Source organism: Equus asinus, chromosome 9, assembly GCF_041296235.1.
Source record: "Equus asinus isolate D_3611 breed Donkey chromosome 9, EquAss-T2T_v2, whole genome shotgun sequence".
NCBI lineage: Eukaryota > Metazoa > Chordata > Mammalia > Perissodactyla > Equidae > Equus > Equus asinus.
Window position 1 is genome coordinate 42856725 of NC_091798.1, and position 18862 is coordinate 42875586.

The 18862-nt window shown below is 38.5% G+C and overlaps 1 protein-coding gene across 1 annotated transcript in view; it reads left to right on the forward strand.

Moving 5' to 3' along the window:
- The first annotated feature begins 13745 nt into the window (after window positions 1–13745).
- The window catches only part of TRPC7 (transient receptor potential cation channel subfamily C member 7), a 132291-nt gene continuing 127174 nt past the window's right edge, over window positions 13746–18862 (forward strand). Inside the window, exon 1 of the mRNA XM_070517331.1 lies at window positions 13746–14082. Coding sequence (XP_070373432.1) covers window positions 14081–14082 — 2 coding nt within the window. The 5' untranslated portion in view covers window positions 13746–14080. The remainder of the gene's footprint in view (window positions 14083–18862) is intronic.

The window sequence follows — 18862 nt, forward strand, 5'->3', positions numbered from 1 at the left end:
CTCACATTCATCTCTATATCCTCCACATTATCTCTACACACCATGTAAGTAAATATTTTCATTAATTTCTGGTTGATATATCCTGTTTCATTTTGCAAGAATAAGCAATTTCCCCTTCTTTCTGACATGATAGGTAGCCTATAATATGCACTCCATTATATCCTGGATTCATGAAGAATTTCCTTATTCTTCCTCTTTGGCTGCATCATACATCATTGTATAGAGCACTATATTTATTTCCATCATACTCCTGTGAGTGAATATTTAGATTGACTGCAATATTTTGTTATTACAACTTATTCCTGAATGAAACCTTGCACATATGCTGTTTCATATTTGTGGAGGTGTGTCTTCAGGGCAAATTTCTAGAAGTGGACTTCTAGTTCAAAAAAGGTAAATGGCATACATAATTTTGTCAGATATCATCAAATCCCCTCCAGAGGGTTTGCTATCATTTTGCATTCCAACTAGAAATGCATGAAAGTATGTGAATTTTCACAGCCTTGACAAACGTGTTATCTAGATTTTGAACTTTCAACCAATCTGATAGGTGAGAAATGGTCTCTCAATAAAGTTCTAACTTTAGTGAGCATTTTTTATGAGTAAAGTCAAATATCTTTCTGTGTTTAAGGGTCATTTTTATATATTTTTTGTGTACTGTTTGGGGCTTTTTGTCCATTGTATATCATATTTTGTGGGGTTTTTCTTGATTTTTAAGAATTTCTTTATTTGGTAGAGAAATTAGCCCTTTGACCATGATATAAGGCTCCTGGTTTTTCATTGATCTTTGACTTTACATGTGGTGTTTTGTCATGTAAAAAATACTTTTTTTTATTTTTAAGTAATTTATATCATCAATCTTTTGTTGTTTCTAGATTTTGAATTATAGTTTGAAAGTTTCTTCATGCCCAAGTCAAGAGATAAATCACCCATGTTTTCTTCTATTATCATATCAGTTCATTGTTTACATTTAGATCTCTGATCCATATGGAATTTGTTCTGGTGGTTGGTATGAGATACAAAACTAATATTTTTCCAAATGACTATACAGTTGTCTCAAAACCATTTATTTTTAAAGTCCATGTTTTCTAAAACAGAGGGAATTTGAGGCACAGAATTAGTCTTATGAGTAATTAATGGGCTAAGAAGCCAAACAGGGAGCAATGGGACAGTTCAGAGATTGGCAACCACAGGAAACCACCCTCAGTGCTGCGCTAAAGTAGCAAAGGCAGAAGGAAATGTTCCTGAAGCCCAGGATTTAGGGCCACCAAGCAAATGTGGAAATCACGGCAGTCTGTCCAGTAACATCCGAAGCCCTCCAGGAGCTGCACTTGTCACCTAAGTACAGTCATGCACCGCACATCATTTCAGTCAACGACAGACAGCGCATATGGTGGTCCCATAAGATTAGCACCATATAGCCTAGGTGTGTAGTAGGCTATACCGTCTAGGTTTGTGTAAGTACACTCTGTGATGTTCACACAATGACAAAATCACCTAACAACGCATTTCTCAGAACGTATCCCCATCGTCAAGTGACGCATGACTGTACAGAGAGAGGTGTAGAAATGCCTCATTTCCTCCCGCCCACAAATCTCCCACCAATGGTTCTCATTAGCCAAACCAGGTGGAAGCCAGCTAATGGAGAGCCTGGGAAATGCATCCTGCAGAGTTTATCTGCCTTGCAAAATTGGATGGAGATGGGAGAGGGGGAAGAATTGCTCTGAGGGCAAAGGTCCAGCATAGCACTCAGTGAAAAGTATAAGAAGAATTCTTTATCTTTTCATTAAAATAAATTCCCAGAGGAGATCATGTAACTTATTAACATAACACTCCAGTAGTTAAATTCCTGTAAGTAAATTGAAAAGGCTTTAAAGACAGGTTTAAACATAGGTTTAAAGGCAGCGTGTAATACAATCTTCTTCTTAGTTCAAACTATCTTTCCTGAAAATAATCTAAATCAGTGAGATTCTTATTATGCACGTATTTTGGATAAAGAATAACTGAGGAAATAAAAAATGTGGGGATGGAACTAGAAAGATTTAAAAAATAGAATTAGCCCTGTGGAAATCAGAAGTATCCAAGAGAACGAAATTGAAATTAAAAAGTAATAACTGAAAATAATTAAATAAAAAAGATTTAAACTCTATTTTAAAACAATCAAAATTGAATTTAAAAAAAGAAAAATTATGAGCCATATACAATGAAAGCAGGAATTTAGATACTCAGAGGAAGCAAAAATTTCTTTTTTATCCTTTATAGTTTCTCTAGGTGCTGCATTTTAATGTAATGTTTCTAGAAATACGAACCTTAATAAATCTAATATCCTACTTTATACCTTAAGAAATCTTTATACTAATTATTTATACGTGCTCATCTAGCAAAATCCAAATATAACCCCAGTTTTGAAGGTATGTTAGTTGCCATAAAAGAAAGATTTTGATTCTTTGAAGGAATGATTTATTCTCAGAATGAGTCCAATGAGACAAGATCGCTTTCTTGTAAGGAAGCCAATAATGTATTTCTTTTCAACTTCCTAGTAAATCAAGGGCTCAAAATCAGACATCTTGCTGACTCGTGATTCAGGTACTCAAGAAAGAATTCTCCAGTTGGAAGTTTCTCTTGGCCCTTCAGTGTTCCGCTTATTTCTTTCCCTTCTTCTCCTCTTCTTTCCTCCCTTCTACTTGTCAGTGTCCTCTTCTGCACTGGGTAGTGTCACCATTTTGGGGAAGGAGAATCAAAAAGGGAAAGAAATCAGCTTACGCAAAAACATCTTGGTGTATAGAAGGATGAAATAAATAATAGCGCGTGGGGTAGTATTAGTCATCGTGGTTCTGCATATGCCATCTCCAATAAAAACATCTTGACCAAACACTCTTGGATAATTGGTTCCAATGACTAATACGTGCTCACTGATTGAGAGCCTGAAGACTGTGAATGACAAACAATAAACCTGTTTAGGGTAACGTGATTCATTGTAATTCCATTTGAAGTAAACGTATCAAATAGCGATGCACCATCTAGTTAACCATGCAGCACAACTGTAATTGTTAATGTTGCTCATTCCATTACATAGTGTCCTTTCTCAGAAAGTTTTTTTCTGCTCTTAGGATGAGGAATTGTTGTCCTTCACCTAATCACACGGTTTCCAGTGGGTATTTGGCTTGTTTTTATTTCACCCTGGCTTCTAGAAATCCTGAAGCCTTTCTTTAACCTGTGGATAGGACTCAGGGAGATACTAGCACTTTAGCTTAAACCAAGCAGTTTACACCCCTATCTTTATTATTGCCCTGTTCTTTTTCACCTATCTCTAATTTGTGTTGCATTTGATATATCCCTATAAGTCATCTGTTGCAGGCTGAGTTCTCTAGAAACAGATCAGAGAGAGTTTGGGGGGCAAGATATTTATCTGTAATCAACACCAGTGAAGAGAAGGAGAAGGAAGTAGGATTGGGTATAGGGAAAAATTCAGGCCTGATCAAAGCTTCATCAGTTTGGCAGGGCACTCTGAAGTGAGTATGGTCCTGGCCAACTCATAATGGCTGGTATGTACCCCCCTCAACTAGTCAACAGACACAGACTTCCCCAGCAAGGATGTGAGCTCAGGAAAGATGGGTATCTAGAGCTGAACAGGCTCTGAAGATGCTATATTATGGAGACTTTCTGCTGATTATAATACTCTCAGCTGGGCAACAAGTCCTTCCTTGAGGGGAAAGCTAGGTGGCACATCCACCTCTTTTTCTACTTTGGTCTCCTTCTCCATACAAGATGGAAGAGAAGCTCCTCCAGGTGTCTGGTGTGCCTCTTTTCCTAAAAGAAGCATAATGTTAGTGTGATAACTACAGAGCCTAAAGCAGAAGTGAGTCTCAGAGTCCCAACTAATTAGTCTCAACTAATACTCATTATCTTCTTCTTCCACTATCCTTTTTAGATTCCATTAACCATCAGCTGCCACCTCTGCTGGCCTGGCTGCTTACCTGTTAGTGTGACCCAGACCTTCAGCCCTAAGGACCTGAGCCTGTGGTCACCATGGCCTTTGGCTAGAGTCATTGTACCAGCCCATTTACAGTCACAATTGGGCAAATGAGTACCAAGATAGGCCCAAGTGGATCAACTGAGTTCTATCCATATTCCTCTCTGTCTCCATTGTGCAATAGCAGCCCTCTCTCCTCCAAATGATCAGCTAATTACCCAACCAAGATGGTGACTCCTCTTCTTGCTTTTGTTCCCTGAACACAAGGAGGTCAAAGTGCCCACGTGACAATTGAAGCTTATAATTCAATGGGATTCTTTCTGTGTCACCTAGAGAAAGTGCTCTCCCTTTGGGGAAAGGACCTCTAACTCAGCAGAAACAAGAATTATGGGAAAAGGATACACAATGACCCTCAGTGGCTCATTGAGAGTGATGGTAATTGGGGTCACTACAGTTTCTACCCCTTTATTCCTATGTCCATACATTCTTCCTACTGGGAACACAACATCATATAAAAGTCATTGATTCAATGCATATATAGCATTCTAGAAGATGGCATCCCATCGGTGTAGAATATTGCCTCTGAGTCTCCAATGATCTCCTGGGCTAGCAGTTTCTGCGTGGAGCATAAAGTGATATGGCCAGTGATTTTCATGGTCATAGACCTATGCATGAACTTCCTCTGCTATAAAGTAGGTTCCCTGGTCTGAGGCATGTTACACACAATCCCATGCCAATGAATCAAATGCTCTATAAGCTCTTGGATAGTAGTGCTAGCTGAGACCACATGGACAGAAAAGGCAAACTCATTCCCAGAATGCATGTCCATTCCTGTGAGATATGTGAAAATAAACAATAAACCCTTCCAAGATGAAATGAGCTTGGTAAATGGGAGTCCAGGCTGTTGGGGTCTTGCATATCCTTTATCTTTGCTGCCATCATTTATGTGCCCATTGTGCCAGAACTGAGATGGCTGATGACAGAAGCTGGCTGATGTCAGCTGGATAGGTCACTTTGTTTAGTTGGTTGTTTAGTATCACTTCTGCAGTAGATGCTATCCAGTGGACATTAACATGTGGTGCAATGATCTTCACAAATCATATCTACTCCCATATGTCCATCCACATGGCTCTAACCCAGACTTCCTTGTCACCAATCTTCCATTCTTTCTCCTTCCAGGCCCCTGATCAGCTGGCCAAGCCATTTGTAACTATCCATGAGTCTGTACATATTTGACCTTGGGTTAGTTCTCTTTCCATGCAAAGGGGATAACAAAGTCAATCAATCCTCTATGCATTGAGAGGATTTCCCTTATATTTCAAGGCCATCTTTGAGTGAGATTCTAGGGTAGCTACCATCCATTTTTAACTTCTACCCAAATACTAAGCCAACTCATCTGCATACTGAAGTCAGACTTTTTCCTCCTTTTTCACCTGGTATATTAAATTCTCCATATAGCCATAGGTATGAGCTGAAGAAGGGACACTGGTACCACAGTAGTGGGTGGATGGGCATTTGAGCTACATGCTCATGCTCGTGCAGTTTGCTTGTGTCCTCTGGTCCTGATATTATTCAGTCCTAGATATACCAGTTCCATTTTTCAATGAATTATTCCTGGACCTATCTGACCTTATGACTTGTGGATCTGATAGGACTCAGCTCATGATGATAAGTTCTGGACATGTGGTCACTTAGTTTCTCATGGTCAAATGGTCCATCTCTGCCAGGACCTGGTAGCATGCCAGAAGTTATTTTTCAAAAGGTATATAATTCTCCAGTACAAATGGCAAGGCCGTGCTCCAGAACCCCAAAGGCTCACGTTATGATTCTTTCACAGGGGCTTAACACAAAACACACATACCATCTTTTCCCATCAATGATAACCCCTATTACTGTTTGGTCTGCTGGATAGTGTGGCCCAAGAGCAGGGCTGCTTGCACTACAACCGGGTCCCACTGCAGAGTCTTTTCCTGCTGTGGGCTCCTTTCAAAGCTGGTAATCTCTCATGTTTCCTGGTACATAGGCTGGAGCAGAATCCTTAGATGTAGAATTTGTTGCCTCTAGAACCCAAAGAGGCCTACCAGTCATTTGTGCATCTTTCTTTGTGTAGGAGATTGTAAGACACAAAATTTGATTTTTACTTTGGGGCAGACATACCAGCATGCTCCTCATTTCTGGACCCCTAAAAGTTTTAGGGATGCAGAAAACCCATAAATCCTCATAGGTTTCATCTCCTACCTTCTGGAGTACATGTGTCTTACCAGGCCCTCCAGCATGCTGACCATCTCTTGTTCATTTGGCCCAGTCACCATAATATTATCAATCTAATAAATCAATATGATGTTCTACAGTATGCTCAGGCAGTCCAGGTCTCTTTGTTCTATATTATGACAGAGAGTAGGACAGTTCACATAAGTCTTTGAGCAAAACTGTAAATATATCCTGTTGTCTATTCCATTTGAATGATATCTGATCCTCTTTTATGATTTTGGATAGAAAATAACTATTTTCCAAACAATGACAACATATCTGAGTCCTATTTATCTACCTCAACAAAGATACCACATCTAGAACAGTGGCTTGATTGGGGTTACTATTTGCTTTACTTTGCAAGGGTCTACAGTTATCACCCCAGGGCCATGGGCTTCTGCAGGTGCTAGATTGACCAGTTAACTAGAGGTACCTTGGGGACTATTACCTTTCGTATCATTTAAATCCTAAAGGGTGCCATTAATTTCCACTACTTTCCTACTCCAGGATGTCATACTATTTTTTGCTTTACTATCTTGGCTGTGTATGGGGTATGGGAGATAGTTCAAGAGCCTTCCACTTGATTTTCCCTCCTGTGATAGCTCCCACCCTACATGACTAGGACCCAATGTGGAGGTTGCACCAATTTCCAAGTACAGTCATGCATTGCTTAAAGATGGGGATACTTTCTGAGAAATGCATCATTAGGTGATTTCGTCGTTGTGTGAACATCATAGAGCATACTTAAATAAACCTAGATGATATAGCCTACTACACACTTGGGCTATATGGCACTAATCTTATGGGACCAGCATCGTATATACAATCATCATTGACCAAAACATCATTATGCAGCATATGACTGTATGCCAAACTCACTTAATATTCTGCGACCAGGGAAAGGGCCATCAGGTGGGCTTATGGACCCAGTGGAACTCCCGTAAGCTCAACCTTGGCAAGCACTCCATTTATTACTTGGTCACTATATGCTACCACTCTAACAAGGGGGTCATGATGAGGCTTTGGGCCCCTAGGTATTAATGTCAGCTAAGACCCTATGTCCAACAGATCTCAAAATACCTAAGCATTTCCCCTTTCTCTTGTCCCTAGTGCAAAGTTGTTCAAGTAAATGACCATAGGACTCTTTAGGAAAGGTCTAGAGGAATCATTGTCATGTAAAGACCCTAGGTGTTCTTTCTACTAGGAACTGACCCACCTCTTCAATCAATGGGTTCCAGACCTGAAAATGGGATCACATCCAGCAATTGAGCAAGGGATTGTGACTTTTTTAAAAGATTCTATTTTTTAAAACAGCTTTATGTTCGTGGCAAAATTAAATAGATGGTACAGAGAGTTCCCATATATCCCCTGCCACCACACATGCACAGCATCCCTCACTATGGACCCAATGTGGTCCTCCACCAAAGTGGTACATTTGTTACAACCAATGAACCTACACTGACACGTCATTATCACTCAAAGTCCACAGCTTACTTTAGGGTTCACTCTCGGTGTTGCACATTCTATGGGTTTTGACAATTGTAAATGACATGTATTCACCATTATAATATCACACAGAATAGTTTCACTGCCCTAAAAATCTTCTGTGTTCACCCCTCCCTCCCTGCTAACCTCTGGCAACCACTGATCATTTTACTGCCTCCATAGTTTTGTCTTTTCAAGAATGTCATATAGTTAGAATCATATAGCATGTAGCCTTTTCAGATTGGCTTTTTTCACTAAATAATATGCATTCAGGATCATGTTTTTACTGAAGTAACACACCCTCAGCCTACTGGTCATTCTTTCTTGATTTCTCTATAGGCACAAACTGAATAGTATCTTAGTCATCTATGCATCTATTTTGTCCTTGGAGATGCTGTTTTCTATTAACCATTTCCATAACTCTGTGGTTATATCCTTTTGGCACCCCTCCAGTCCTGCTGGTCATTAAAATATTTTAACAGCCTTGTTTAGAACATTTAAGTACCGCCACCTGACCTCCATTGTTTCAGGGTTATCTCATGCCCATTTCTTTCAGTGGGCCAAGTTCTGTAACAGACTATCCTATTGTCAGCCCAGCCTACACTGAAAAATTTAGTGATATTGGTGCCCTTCTAGTCAGTGCATTTCTTATGCCTTTAGAAAAAGATGTGTCCTCCAGGCTCCATAAACATAATCATTTCACGGGCCTTTTAGCCAAACATATTAATCTCAGCATCCCCACATCTATAAGTTTTTTTATTCCCTTCCTCCATGCTCTGCCATGGAAATTCTGTCATTTCAACTTTTTGTAATGTGAGCCATTGTTTTTTTTCACATTTCCAGGGGCCATCTTAGTAGTAAGTTGACACTATCCCTTGGGATCCTTGACAAAATGTTAAATCCTATAATTCAAGAGAACATTTCCAAGTTAATAAACTCTTCACTATCCAATTTTTATTTCAGGCCCCCTTGATCAAGCATCCTCAGAATCCAGTCCCATACATACTCCTATGACTCCTTCCAGTATATGTTGACTAGTTCTTGCAGCTCCTTTGGAGATTGTCTATTTCCTGCCTTATCAGGCTCAGAACATCCTCTGCTGTATTATGAGTCTCTAAATATTAATGTCATCTCAGATCCTATGTACAAATTAACATTAGTTATAGGCATTGCGGGCAATAGGGAAGATGGTGTGGGTCCTAGGGAAGGCATGTGGTACTTCATGGATGAGAGGTCTATATAGTGTCTTCCAATGTGGGATGATGGATATTAGCCCCTAATAGGAATGACTAGTCCATGTCTGCAGGCTCAGAGGGCTCAGAGATGTATGGGAAGTCAAAATCTTCAGAGACATCCATGCAGATATCCTCATCCCATCAGAATCTTGGATTTTCCTAACTAAGGTGCTGACTGTGGCATGACAGACCTATTTTGGTTGGGCATTTAGTCATCTCTGAAATTCAGTCCTCTCAATAATAATTCCTAAACTTAGACCTTGACTTTCTCTACTCTACCACTAGAGTTTATAAGAGCTTTGTAGATAACCAAGAGGTCCTCTTGTTTTTACATCTGGATTTCAACTGCCTATTACACACCCTAAACTACTCGTTATCTTTCTGTTGGGCATCAGTGGCATTTAACAATAGCCATCCAATACCATTGTGCTTGTTATTACTATTTCTCCTTTAAATTTCAAATGCATGATACATCACACCTGCAAATGTATTCTCTTCCACCAGTACAACCTCCCCATTCAGCACATGTGAAAGTTTAGGAACTGGACCACCACCTTGTTCCAGGAGCCGTATGTGCTCCACATATAACCAGTGATGGATTCTGCACCACTAGTTGGATGGTGGTGATCCAGCTTCAAACTCCATCTTACATCTACTTTCTCAAACCACACCTGGTACAAATTAATTAGGTCAGATTTTCTGGAAGCGGACACTGAGACAGAGTTTGAGGTGAAAGGTACTTATTAGGGATCAACAGTTATGAAAGGAAGAGAGCATTTAGAATTGGGCAGGAAAATCAGATTATGATAATTTGGCCAATATGGCAGTGAACTCTGGAATAAATATTGCTCATAAGAGTGTCCCTAAAATGGCCTGTAAACTCTAACCTTGTTCAGCCACCAGATATAGGCTGCCCAGGAAAAGATATGACCTCAGGTAAGGTGGCCCTTTGCAGCTGAGGCAGACCTTAAAGGATATGAAAGGTGGAGTCTATCAGTTGACTGCTATCCCTGCGCAAGTCCTTCCTTGAAAGGAGATCTCCATGTATAAATAATTATTTCATATTAGTTTCTGTTTGATTTTTACATAAATCTTTAATAGATTACTGACCATTTATAGCTGATATAAATCCTATAAAGAAACAACCATTGAAATCCACAAAGTTACAGACCAAACTGGAAGATCAATAATTTTCCATAAATTGCATAAGAATGAATAGGATTAAATTAGCATTATTCTTACCATCACTTTGAGACATAGTGCCATTTCTAGTCACTCCCCACCTGTTTGTGAATAAAGACACAATTTTTCATGACTTGAGAACAGTCTAGAGGACAAAATTTTTACCAGATCTTGTGCTGACTCTGGAGAAGCATTGCTTCTCCATCAGCCAAGGTGAGAGAGATCCCCAATTCTTTCTGAACATGAACTTAATATAGTGGCTTCTGGCAATTTCAACCAGAATTTTTTTTTCTATGGGACGGATTTGCATCATGTTTTTAAGCCAAAAGTCTAAGAAGTCTGCTTAGTACATTGCTGTTTCTTTCCCGGAGAAATAGCCAGGTCTGTCCAGTAAGTGAACAAAGTAGCATGGGATATTAAGAAACATTCTGTGAGGGGAAAAAAGTATAGAATCAGTGTTCCAAAGGATTCAGTCATTTGAAAAAGACTTTCATTTTCATGGCTGCAGTTTCTAACACAACCTAGTCTTGCAATAGACAGGTCAGGGCTTCTTCAAAGTGTGATTTATGAATCACCTGCATCAGAATTACCAGAAGTTCTTGGGAAAAAATACCAATTATCTGTGGAAGGAGCACCAAACAGTTGTATTTTTATATTTTCAATAGGCTGGTTAGGTAATGAAGGAGCACACAAAGTCTGAGAACCACAGATCAATAGTATGTATGTTCACTGTTCGGTCATAGAATGAGTTGTTAAGCAATAATGAAAGCTGACACACGCTGAGCTCTGACTACGGGCTGGGCATTGCTGTAAGCACTTTACGTGAGTTGTCTCATTTTATCCTCACTATAACTCCACAAGAGAGGGACTGTTATTACTTTCATTTTACAGGTGATAAAACTGAGGGAAACACTTGAAAAATGGAAGATTTAGAATTAAAACACGAGAAGTTTGAGTAGAAGTGGTGTGCACTCTACTGTGAGCCTAGGAGAAGACAAAGCTCAAGACCCTACACAGGAATCTTAGAGATCTATAGTCTTCTGAACTTTCACTTTGACAGCGAGGACCTAATTACTTCAGTGTTTTGACTATTGATCATATTTTGATATGGGGGTAACATTTTTAAGATGACAAGTATCTACCTATTGAACCAAATGTCATGTACGATATCCTCTAGAGTGATAAAGCTCTCTAATAAGCAGACAATGAGGCTGGATCCTTCACTAAACGTCATCTTATCCGATAACTTTTGAAGAGCTGTCTGGCCTGATTCTGACTTGTCTTCAGTTAATATATCTGTAAAACAATTAGCTCATTTCCTCCACATATATAACTGTTGTACCATCATTGGCACACTTTTAAAAATATGGTTTGTTTTTTAATGAGCTCATCATGAGTAGAAACAAGAACATAGTTCATGTCAGAATTTCATGAAAATATTCCCTTGGTTATTTGTTAAAAATAGAATATAATAAGACTTCATCTCTATCATTATAAACTAAAAGCCACAGCCCAGTATTCTTTTTTTTTTTAGGAAGATTAGCCCTGAGTTAACATCTGCTGCTAATCTTCCTCTTTTTGCTGAGGAAGACTGGCCCTGAGCTAACATCCGTGCCCATCTTCCTCTACTTTATATGTGGGACGCCTACCACAGCATGGCTTGCCAAGTGGTGCCATGTCCGCACCTGGGATCCAAACTGGTGAACCCCGGGCCACCGAAGCGGACCATGCGCACTTAACTGCTGCACCACCGGGCTGGCCCCCACAACCCAGTATTCTTAAGAAAGCATTTTATAATTAAGAGTGTCTTATTCTATATTGCTTCACTAATAATTAAGATGAGGATCCAAATAGAAAAGATATTAGTGTCACAGCGATCTAACTTTGTGGTTGTCTAAGACATTTTTGTTGGCTTCACATATTTTGTTCTATACTTCAATGTAATACTTAATAGCTCTTAATTTGTTAACATTTTACTCAAATGAGTTAAACGTATTTGCTGCTGATTTTAATTAAAAATAAAATCCCGTTTTCCTTCAAGACTGTAAAATTTTTTAAAGTCTTAATTTTAAGCAAATTTCTTTTAAAAAAATATTTTATCCCGGGGCTGGCCCCGTGGCTGAGTGGTTAAGTTCATGCGCTCTGCTGCAGGTGGCTCAGTGTTTCGTTGGTTCGAATCCTGGGCGCGGATATGGCACTGCTCATCAAACCACGCTGAGACAGCGTCCCACATGCCACAACTAGATGGATCCACAACGAAGAATATACAACTATGTACTGGGGGGCTTTGGGGAGAAAAAAGAAAAAAATTAAAATCTTTAAAAAAAAATATTTTATCCAGTAAAGCAAAATCATCAACATTGGAAAGCTTGTGTGGAGGCTTATAGGAATAAAATTAGTTTGTCGTCGTGCTTTTCAGAAAATTTTAACTAGAGAATTACTTTAACTTCTCTTGAGTAAGAAGGAGAGGAAGAACACTCAAACGTATTATGCACCGCTTAAATGATAAGTCCTCCGGGTGCCTTGTAAATGTTATTTCAATTAATTAGCACCACACATTTGGAAAAAAAGCATTACTACCCACAATTTACATATGAGGAGACTGAGATTCAATGAGGTTAAGTATTATCCCCAAGGTCAAACAGTTACCAAGTGAATGGAAATTCCAGGTCTTTACCCACACACCATGTTGTTTCCAGATAAAATGCTAGTACCATATTAATGAACCAATGCAATCTCATTTGCATATAAACCTAGAATGGCACTGTACAAAATACATTATAAGCCAACTCTTTAATCCTAAATATTGCATTTGCACACATAGACAGTCCTTACAGAGTTCAGTTGTTAACCCATGAGTTAGTTTCAAAGAATAAGCACTCCAATTTATTGTCCAGTGACCCAGGTAGATCCTGGGAGTAATTCTGGTTTCTCTCACACAGGCGATATTTCAATTAAAGAGATTTCTCTCCAATGAGGCCATCAAAATACTTTAATGTTTAAGAATTGTAGACCATTTGTTAACCTAGCAATTGGTGAGGGTGGAGTATGGGAAAAATGGGTTTTTGCATTAGGAATTTTCTTTCAAAAATTGAAAAGTTACAAATGGAAAGCTAATGCTTTTAAAGTCTGGTTATTAACATGAAACTTATTTATACCACTGACCTCTTCCTGATCCTAGACAATGCTAAAAGATCATGAAACAAAAGGGTACAGGTAGAAGATACATCACTTACGGAAGACAAAGGGGGATGTGACCTCAAAGCTTTCTAAAGGAAACCACTTTGGTCATTCTTCAGGTTACTCTGGTTTTAGTTTTCTTCTCAACTCCCTTTCTGTAAACACACACAGACACAACAGGTTGGAAACCAGTTCATTTCTCATTTTTCATTTATCTAAACAGATGAATATTCTGCCCCAGGAGACAGAACCTGCTACCTTATATAACTGAGGGGTGTGTGTGTGTGTGTGTTCGTGCGTGTGTGTGTGTGTGTTCTGTGCTGTCTGTGCTGTGCTGGGGCATGAGAGGGGGCAGGTAAAAATCCTGTAGAGCTATGGTAGAAAGGCAGAGTTGCTACCGTCCTTTCAAAGCTACTGTCTGGGAGAGGGGGTGGGGACTATAACCACCCATCACTACGCTGCATGCCAGTCTCACACACAGATCTTTCTTCGTCATGTTCCCTGGGAAATTTCCCCTAGATTAGGAAAGGGACCGTAAGGCGGGTCGGCCTCGGAAGGCGGGTTTTTACCATTGCAGCACAAAGGACAGCGGAGCGCGCTTTCACATCCTCACAACTCCACTCTCTCGACCAGCTCTCACTCGACCAGCTCTATACTTCAGCACCACGGAGAGCGGCATCTCCTCCGCTACCAACCATGGGGAGCCAGATTCCCAGGACTCAACACCGGATTCCGGTCATCTAGAGGAGCGACAAGTCTGCGTATTACACTCTCAATGTAAGCAGCTCTGATGATTCTTTCATATTGATTTTTTCAGCAGGGGTTGTTTTCTGGCTGAAATATGGAATTAAACTTTTATTTATTAGCCCTCTCCCTCTTTTGCATTGCTCGGCTTTTTGGATATAAATCTGGATCAGAAATCTTTCTTATTTGTTGGGTTGATAGAGAATTTTTTTTTCACTTTTCGTTGAAAGTCTAAGTTTACAAAGCCATTTAGAAATAAACAACTCATCCTGGTAGCTCGGTCCTTTTGTGCTGGAGTGCAGTTTTATTCCTAGAAGAGAATATGTGCCTTGTCTCTTCTCCTCCTACTTCACTGCTGATAGCCTTTTAATTCGATATTTTTTGTGGTTGTATTTATCTTAACACAAATATGGGGTAGGAGGAAGAAGTCTGTATTCTAAAAAGTAGTCACCATTAAAGGATGATGGGTGAGAAGAAAGCAATTGCTATGTTTCTTTCCTCTTTTTTGTTGAAAATATGTCCTTTAGACACCCATTTCAACAAAACAAAAACGCTTTTAATAAGAGATGTAATCTGGGCAGGGTTTTGACACAAGCTTTGAAACTCTGGAAAACAGAATCTCCCTCTTTAAGTTTGAAGTTGTAATCACTTAAGTATGATTGAGTAGACATAACCAGGATGCTATTTTCATTAATTGTAATTTAAAGGCTTAATGGATTCAGGGTAGATTTGAAAGAGGCAATAATGATTGACCCTGTCTTGTGGCACTGAGTGAATTTTTGCCTCAGAATGCCACCTGCTGGTGGGTCCTATTTCTGAAGCACTGGGCACAAATCAGATTTATGAATGAATTCACATTTAATCCAGAATATTCATTATGGATATGATTCAAACTCACTCTGTAAGATCTTTTAAACAATGATATTGGTTCAATTATTTAACAACTTGCCAAGGTTCTATGTCACAATTATAATTTCATAAAAATTTATTTCCAAAAATACTCGCACCTAAGCTTAGGGGCATGTAGACCAGCTAACTCCTTTAGGCAGTAATTAACCCAGAAAAAAATCAGAACTATGTGGAGCCTCACTGAGGCTAATTTCGGATGCATGTGGTATCCTGGATGAGAGCTGCCAGGGATCTCTCGCTTAGGAAAAGCAATTGACATTTTCCCCAGATAAATATTCAGCATGCTTTTTTCAGTATTGTCATTTCACAACTTAAGAGTATCTCTTATTTTCTTGATGGTAGATGTTCACTTCAGACTCTTCTGTCACAGAGGTCAATGAAACAACTGAAAGGTTACACATATGTATTTTATTCCAAGACAAATCTTTGGGGGAAAATAATACGTAACTATTAGAACTTGTTGTTTCAACTCTATTGGGAGCTATACCCAGTGAGATATAGACATCAGGTTTCATAACTCCCCAGTTGCAAAAGACAAGGATTTAAAAAGAAAGAAGAATAAAAGAAGCACACACAAAGCACTAGTTATACTTGGAGGGTTAATACGTAAGGTAGTTTGAAAATACTGAGAATAACTTCTTCTCAATGATATCATTTGATGAAAAATAAATTGCTGATAAAATCATTTATTAACATTCGGGAGTACTAGGTAATATTTTTCAATCCAAGATGCAATGGAAAAAAATATCCTGCATGTGCAGAACTGTTTGGAAAGTACACCGCAAAATTGTAATGGGTAAGCAGAAGGATATTTTGCATGTTTCCTGTAGAACCCCACTGGTGAGGTATATGAACTCATGTATATTCATGGGGTAAATAGGTGGATATCTTTTTTCTTTTATTTAAAATACATGTGTTGTACAAGCAAATTATTGTCGCCAGCTTAGGTGGGAACTTGAATGCTTTAGATCCACAATAATTATAATTATATTAAATTAAAATAGTTAATTAATACTATCCAATGTTAGTACAGCACTTACTGTACTGCACTGTAATTTACATGCATTATCTCACTTCAACGTCAACAGAATAAGAAAGATGATACTTAGAAATAAGTTGGAAGCCTTTGGAAATACATAAAATTTTTCAGGAGTGTTTTAGAAAAGTGAGAATGCCTCAGTTTTCTGCCACAGTCATCCAAAGGGCTTAAAACACCTTCTGATATTGACTGTCTTATCTAGCAATTTATGGGCCATTATTTATAGCGGAGCTTACTGGAAACTAATTTTGCTTTAGAACTCATAACTTACTTAAAAAGTTGTCAGTTACAAATAGGAAATAGCAGCTACAGGATTACATGGCTCCTGTATTTGTAAGAAGGATGACACTGGTAAACACTAACATCTCTATTTTATTGGTCTTCTTTAATGACAAACCCAAATTCAAGTATTTAAGAATTAAGTTATTTGACCATGCACCAAATGCCAGGCATCAGGAGTACTAGGCAGCAGGTATATGCACCGTACAAATAAATAATTTCCTGCCCTCAAAGATCCTGCAGTCTAATAGAAAAATTTACAGTCTAAAGAAACTTATAAAAAATGCAGGAGGAAGATGGATGGCAGCAGCATACCAGCCAAAAACATGGGCTTTGAAATCAGACAAATTAGACTCCTAATAGTGGGTCTACTGTTAACAAGTTGTGCAGCCTTGGCAAAAGTGGACATTTATCTAAGCCTCATTTCATCATCTGTTAAGTGGGAATGACAATAGCATCTATATCATGTAGCAGTTTATGAGAATTCAAAATGATAATACACAAAAGTACTCAGCATGGTGCTTGCAACATGGTTAATGTGTAATAAATGTTAATCATTATGATTAGTCATCAAGGAGAATAGCTAAACTTATGATCTGTGTGAATTTAAAACAATAATTGATATAAAGTACTTAGCATAGTGTCTGGTACATGGCAAATGTGTAATATATGTTAACTATCACTATTATGTAGTCATTTAGAAAAATAGCTAAGCTGAATATATTAGTGTAGAGTAAAACATAAGCCAATTTATAATCATTTACTTAAGTGTATTGATACGTAAGTTTTGATCATTATCATATGGACATTTGTATAAGGCTTTACAGTATCCAGGCATTTGATATACATTATTTCAGCTTCACTGTGGTCCTGAGGCACATGGAGGATACATTTTCTTATTCCCTTTCTATTAGTAAGAGAATTAAGGTTTAGAAGAAGACTCCAAATCACTTGACTATTTCATCACTGTTGCTCTTGACTAAACCTCAAAATATGTACACTTGGAGAGGATGCACAGACCAGAGGTAGGTTTTCCTAGGTGACTGACCTGACTCCTAGATTTCGTGTGGCTCTACGTTCAGTTGTGGAATGTGACAGACTGAATTGGTCTCAGACTGGGATAATTTCCATGGAGATCTATGGTGTATGCACCAATTTTCCAAAATAGACAACAAATATCTCTAAATAGACATTTTGATTAAGTTGCCTTTTTTCATCAGTAATTAACCACAATCCCTGTGTCCAAAAAGCTCTATGGTCGTGCTCATTTGCAGCTGGACTTAGGGTACAGAATTTATACTTTTCATGGATCACTGACATCTGGCTTCCTTCAACTAGTTGATGCATCTGTAAGAGAGCAACTGCTATTGTAAAAATAGCAACCAAAGGATCAAGAGGGAGTTTAATAATCAGTCCTCCTCTCAAATACGGTTTTGTTTCCATTGGAACCCTTCTTCTCAATGACATCAAATGTCAATGTATGCATTTATGGAAAATGAAAAACACAGTATCTTAATTGAGGTGTTTGATGAGTTTGATCACTCATTATCTCAATAATATATGCAAATAAAAGGTATTTGCATTCAAAGTTCATTTTTAAGAAAATATTAAAGTAACGGCAATCAAGTGCTAATTGCATTTTAGGAAGAATCATTTTCTTCATTATTGGCCCTAAAACTGTGATAAGATCTGCATTGTCCAGCAGAGCAACACATCTGATTCATGAGCGAGAGCTTTGGCCATCGGCTATTAGGGATCAAAAGACTTTATCTTTCTGACATATCATCTTTTGTGGATTTTTTCCAGCCCATATTAAATGTAGGGCTAAAGCCTACCTATAATGTAAAGACTGAATGGCAAGGACATGGTGGCTAAATATATTCATAGGTGTATAAATGTTTTAATGGGGGAAATAGGGAGAGCTTCATAAAAGGGTGAAAATTTTCAGCTATAAGATGAATAAGGTCAGAAGATCCGATGTAATACATGGTGACTATAATTGATAACACTGTATCATATAATTGAAATTTGCTAAGAGAGTAGAACTTAAATGTTCTCACCAAAAAAACATATACATATAAATATGTGAGGTGATGGATCTGTTAATCAACCTGATGGTGGGATTCCTTTCATGATGTATGCAGACATCAAATCACCACAATGTATACCTTAAATATTTTACAATTGTATTTGTCAATTATATCTTAATAAAGCTGAAAAATAAAATAAATGTTTAAAAACCATCATTACAGGGATATTAGGGTAAGAGAGAGTCAAAGCTAATAAGAAGCTCTCAGTGAGGTTAAAAGGCCTTTGTCAATAGCTGAATCACTTCCTGTGGCTCCAGGGTCTGCTTTGAAACGCCCTCCGGTGCGAGCGATTTCATTGAGTAGTGTATCCCACTATATGCTTATACGCATACATGACTTCAAGGCCCATAAGGTTTCATCAATGCCAAATTCTGCCAAGAAAGGAGCAGAACTGACATCCAAATGTATCCCCAAAGCTGAGGTTTTAAAGACTGGGAAAGAGAGGCTTGTTTCTTACTACATCTGGGTGTCTGCTTTCAAGGTCATTCAAGAAAAT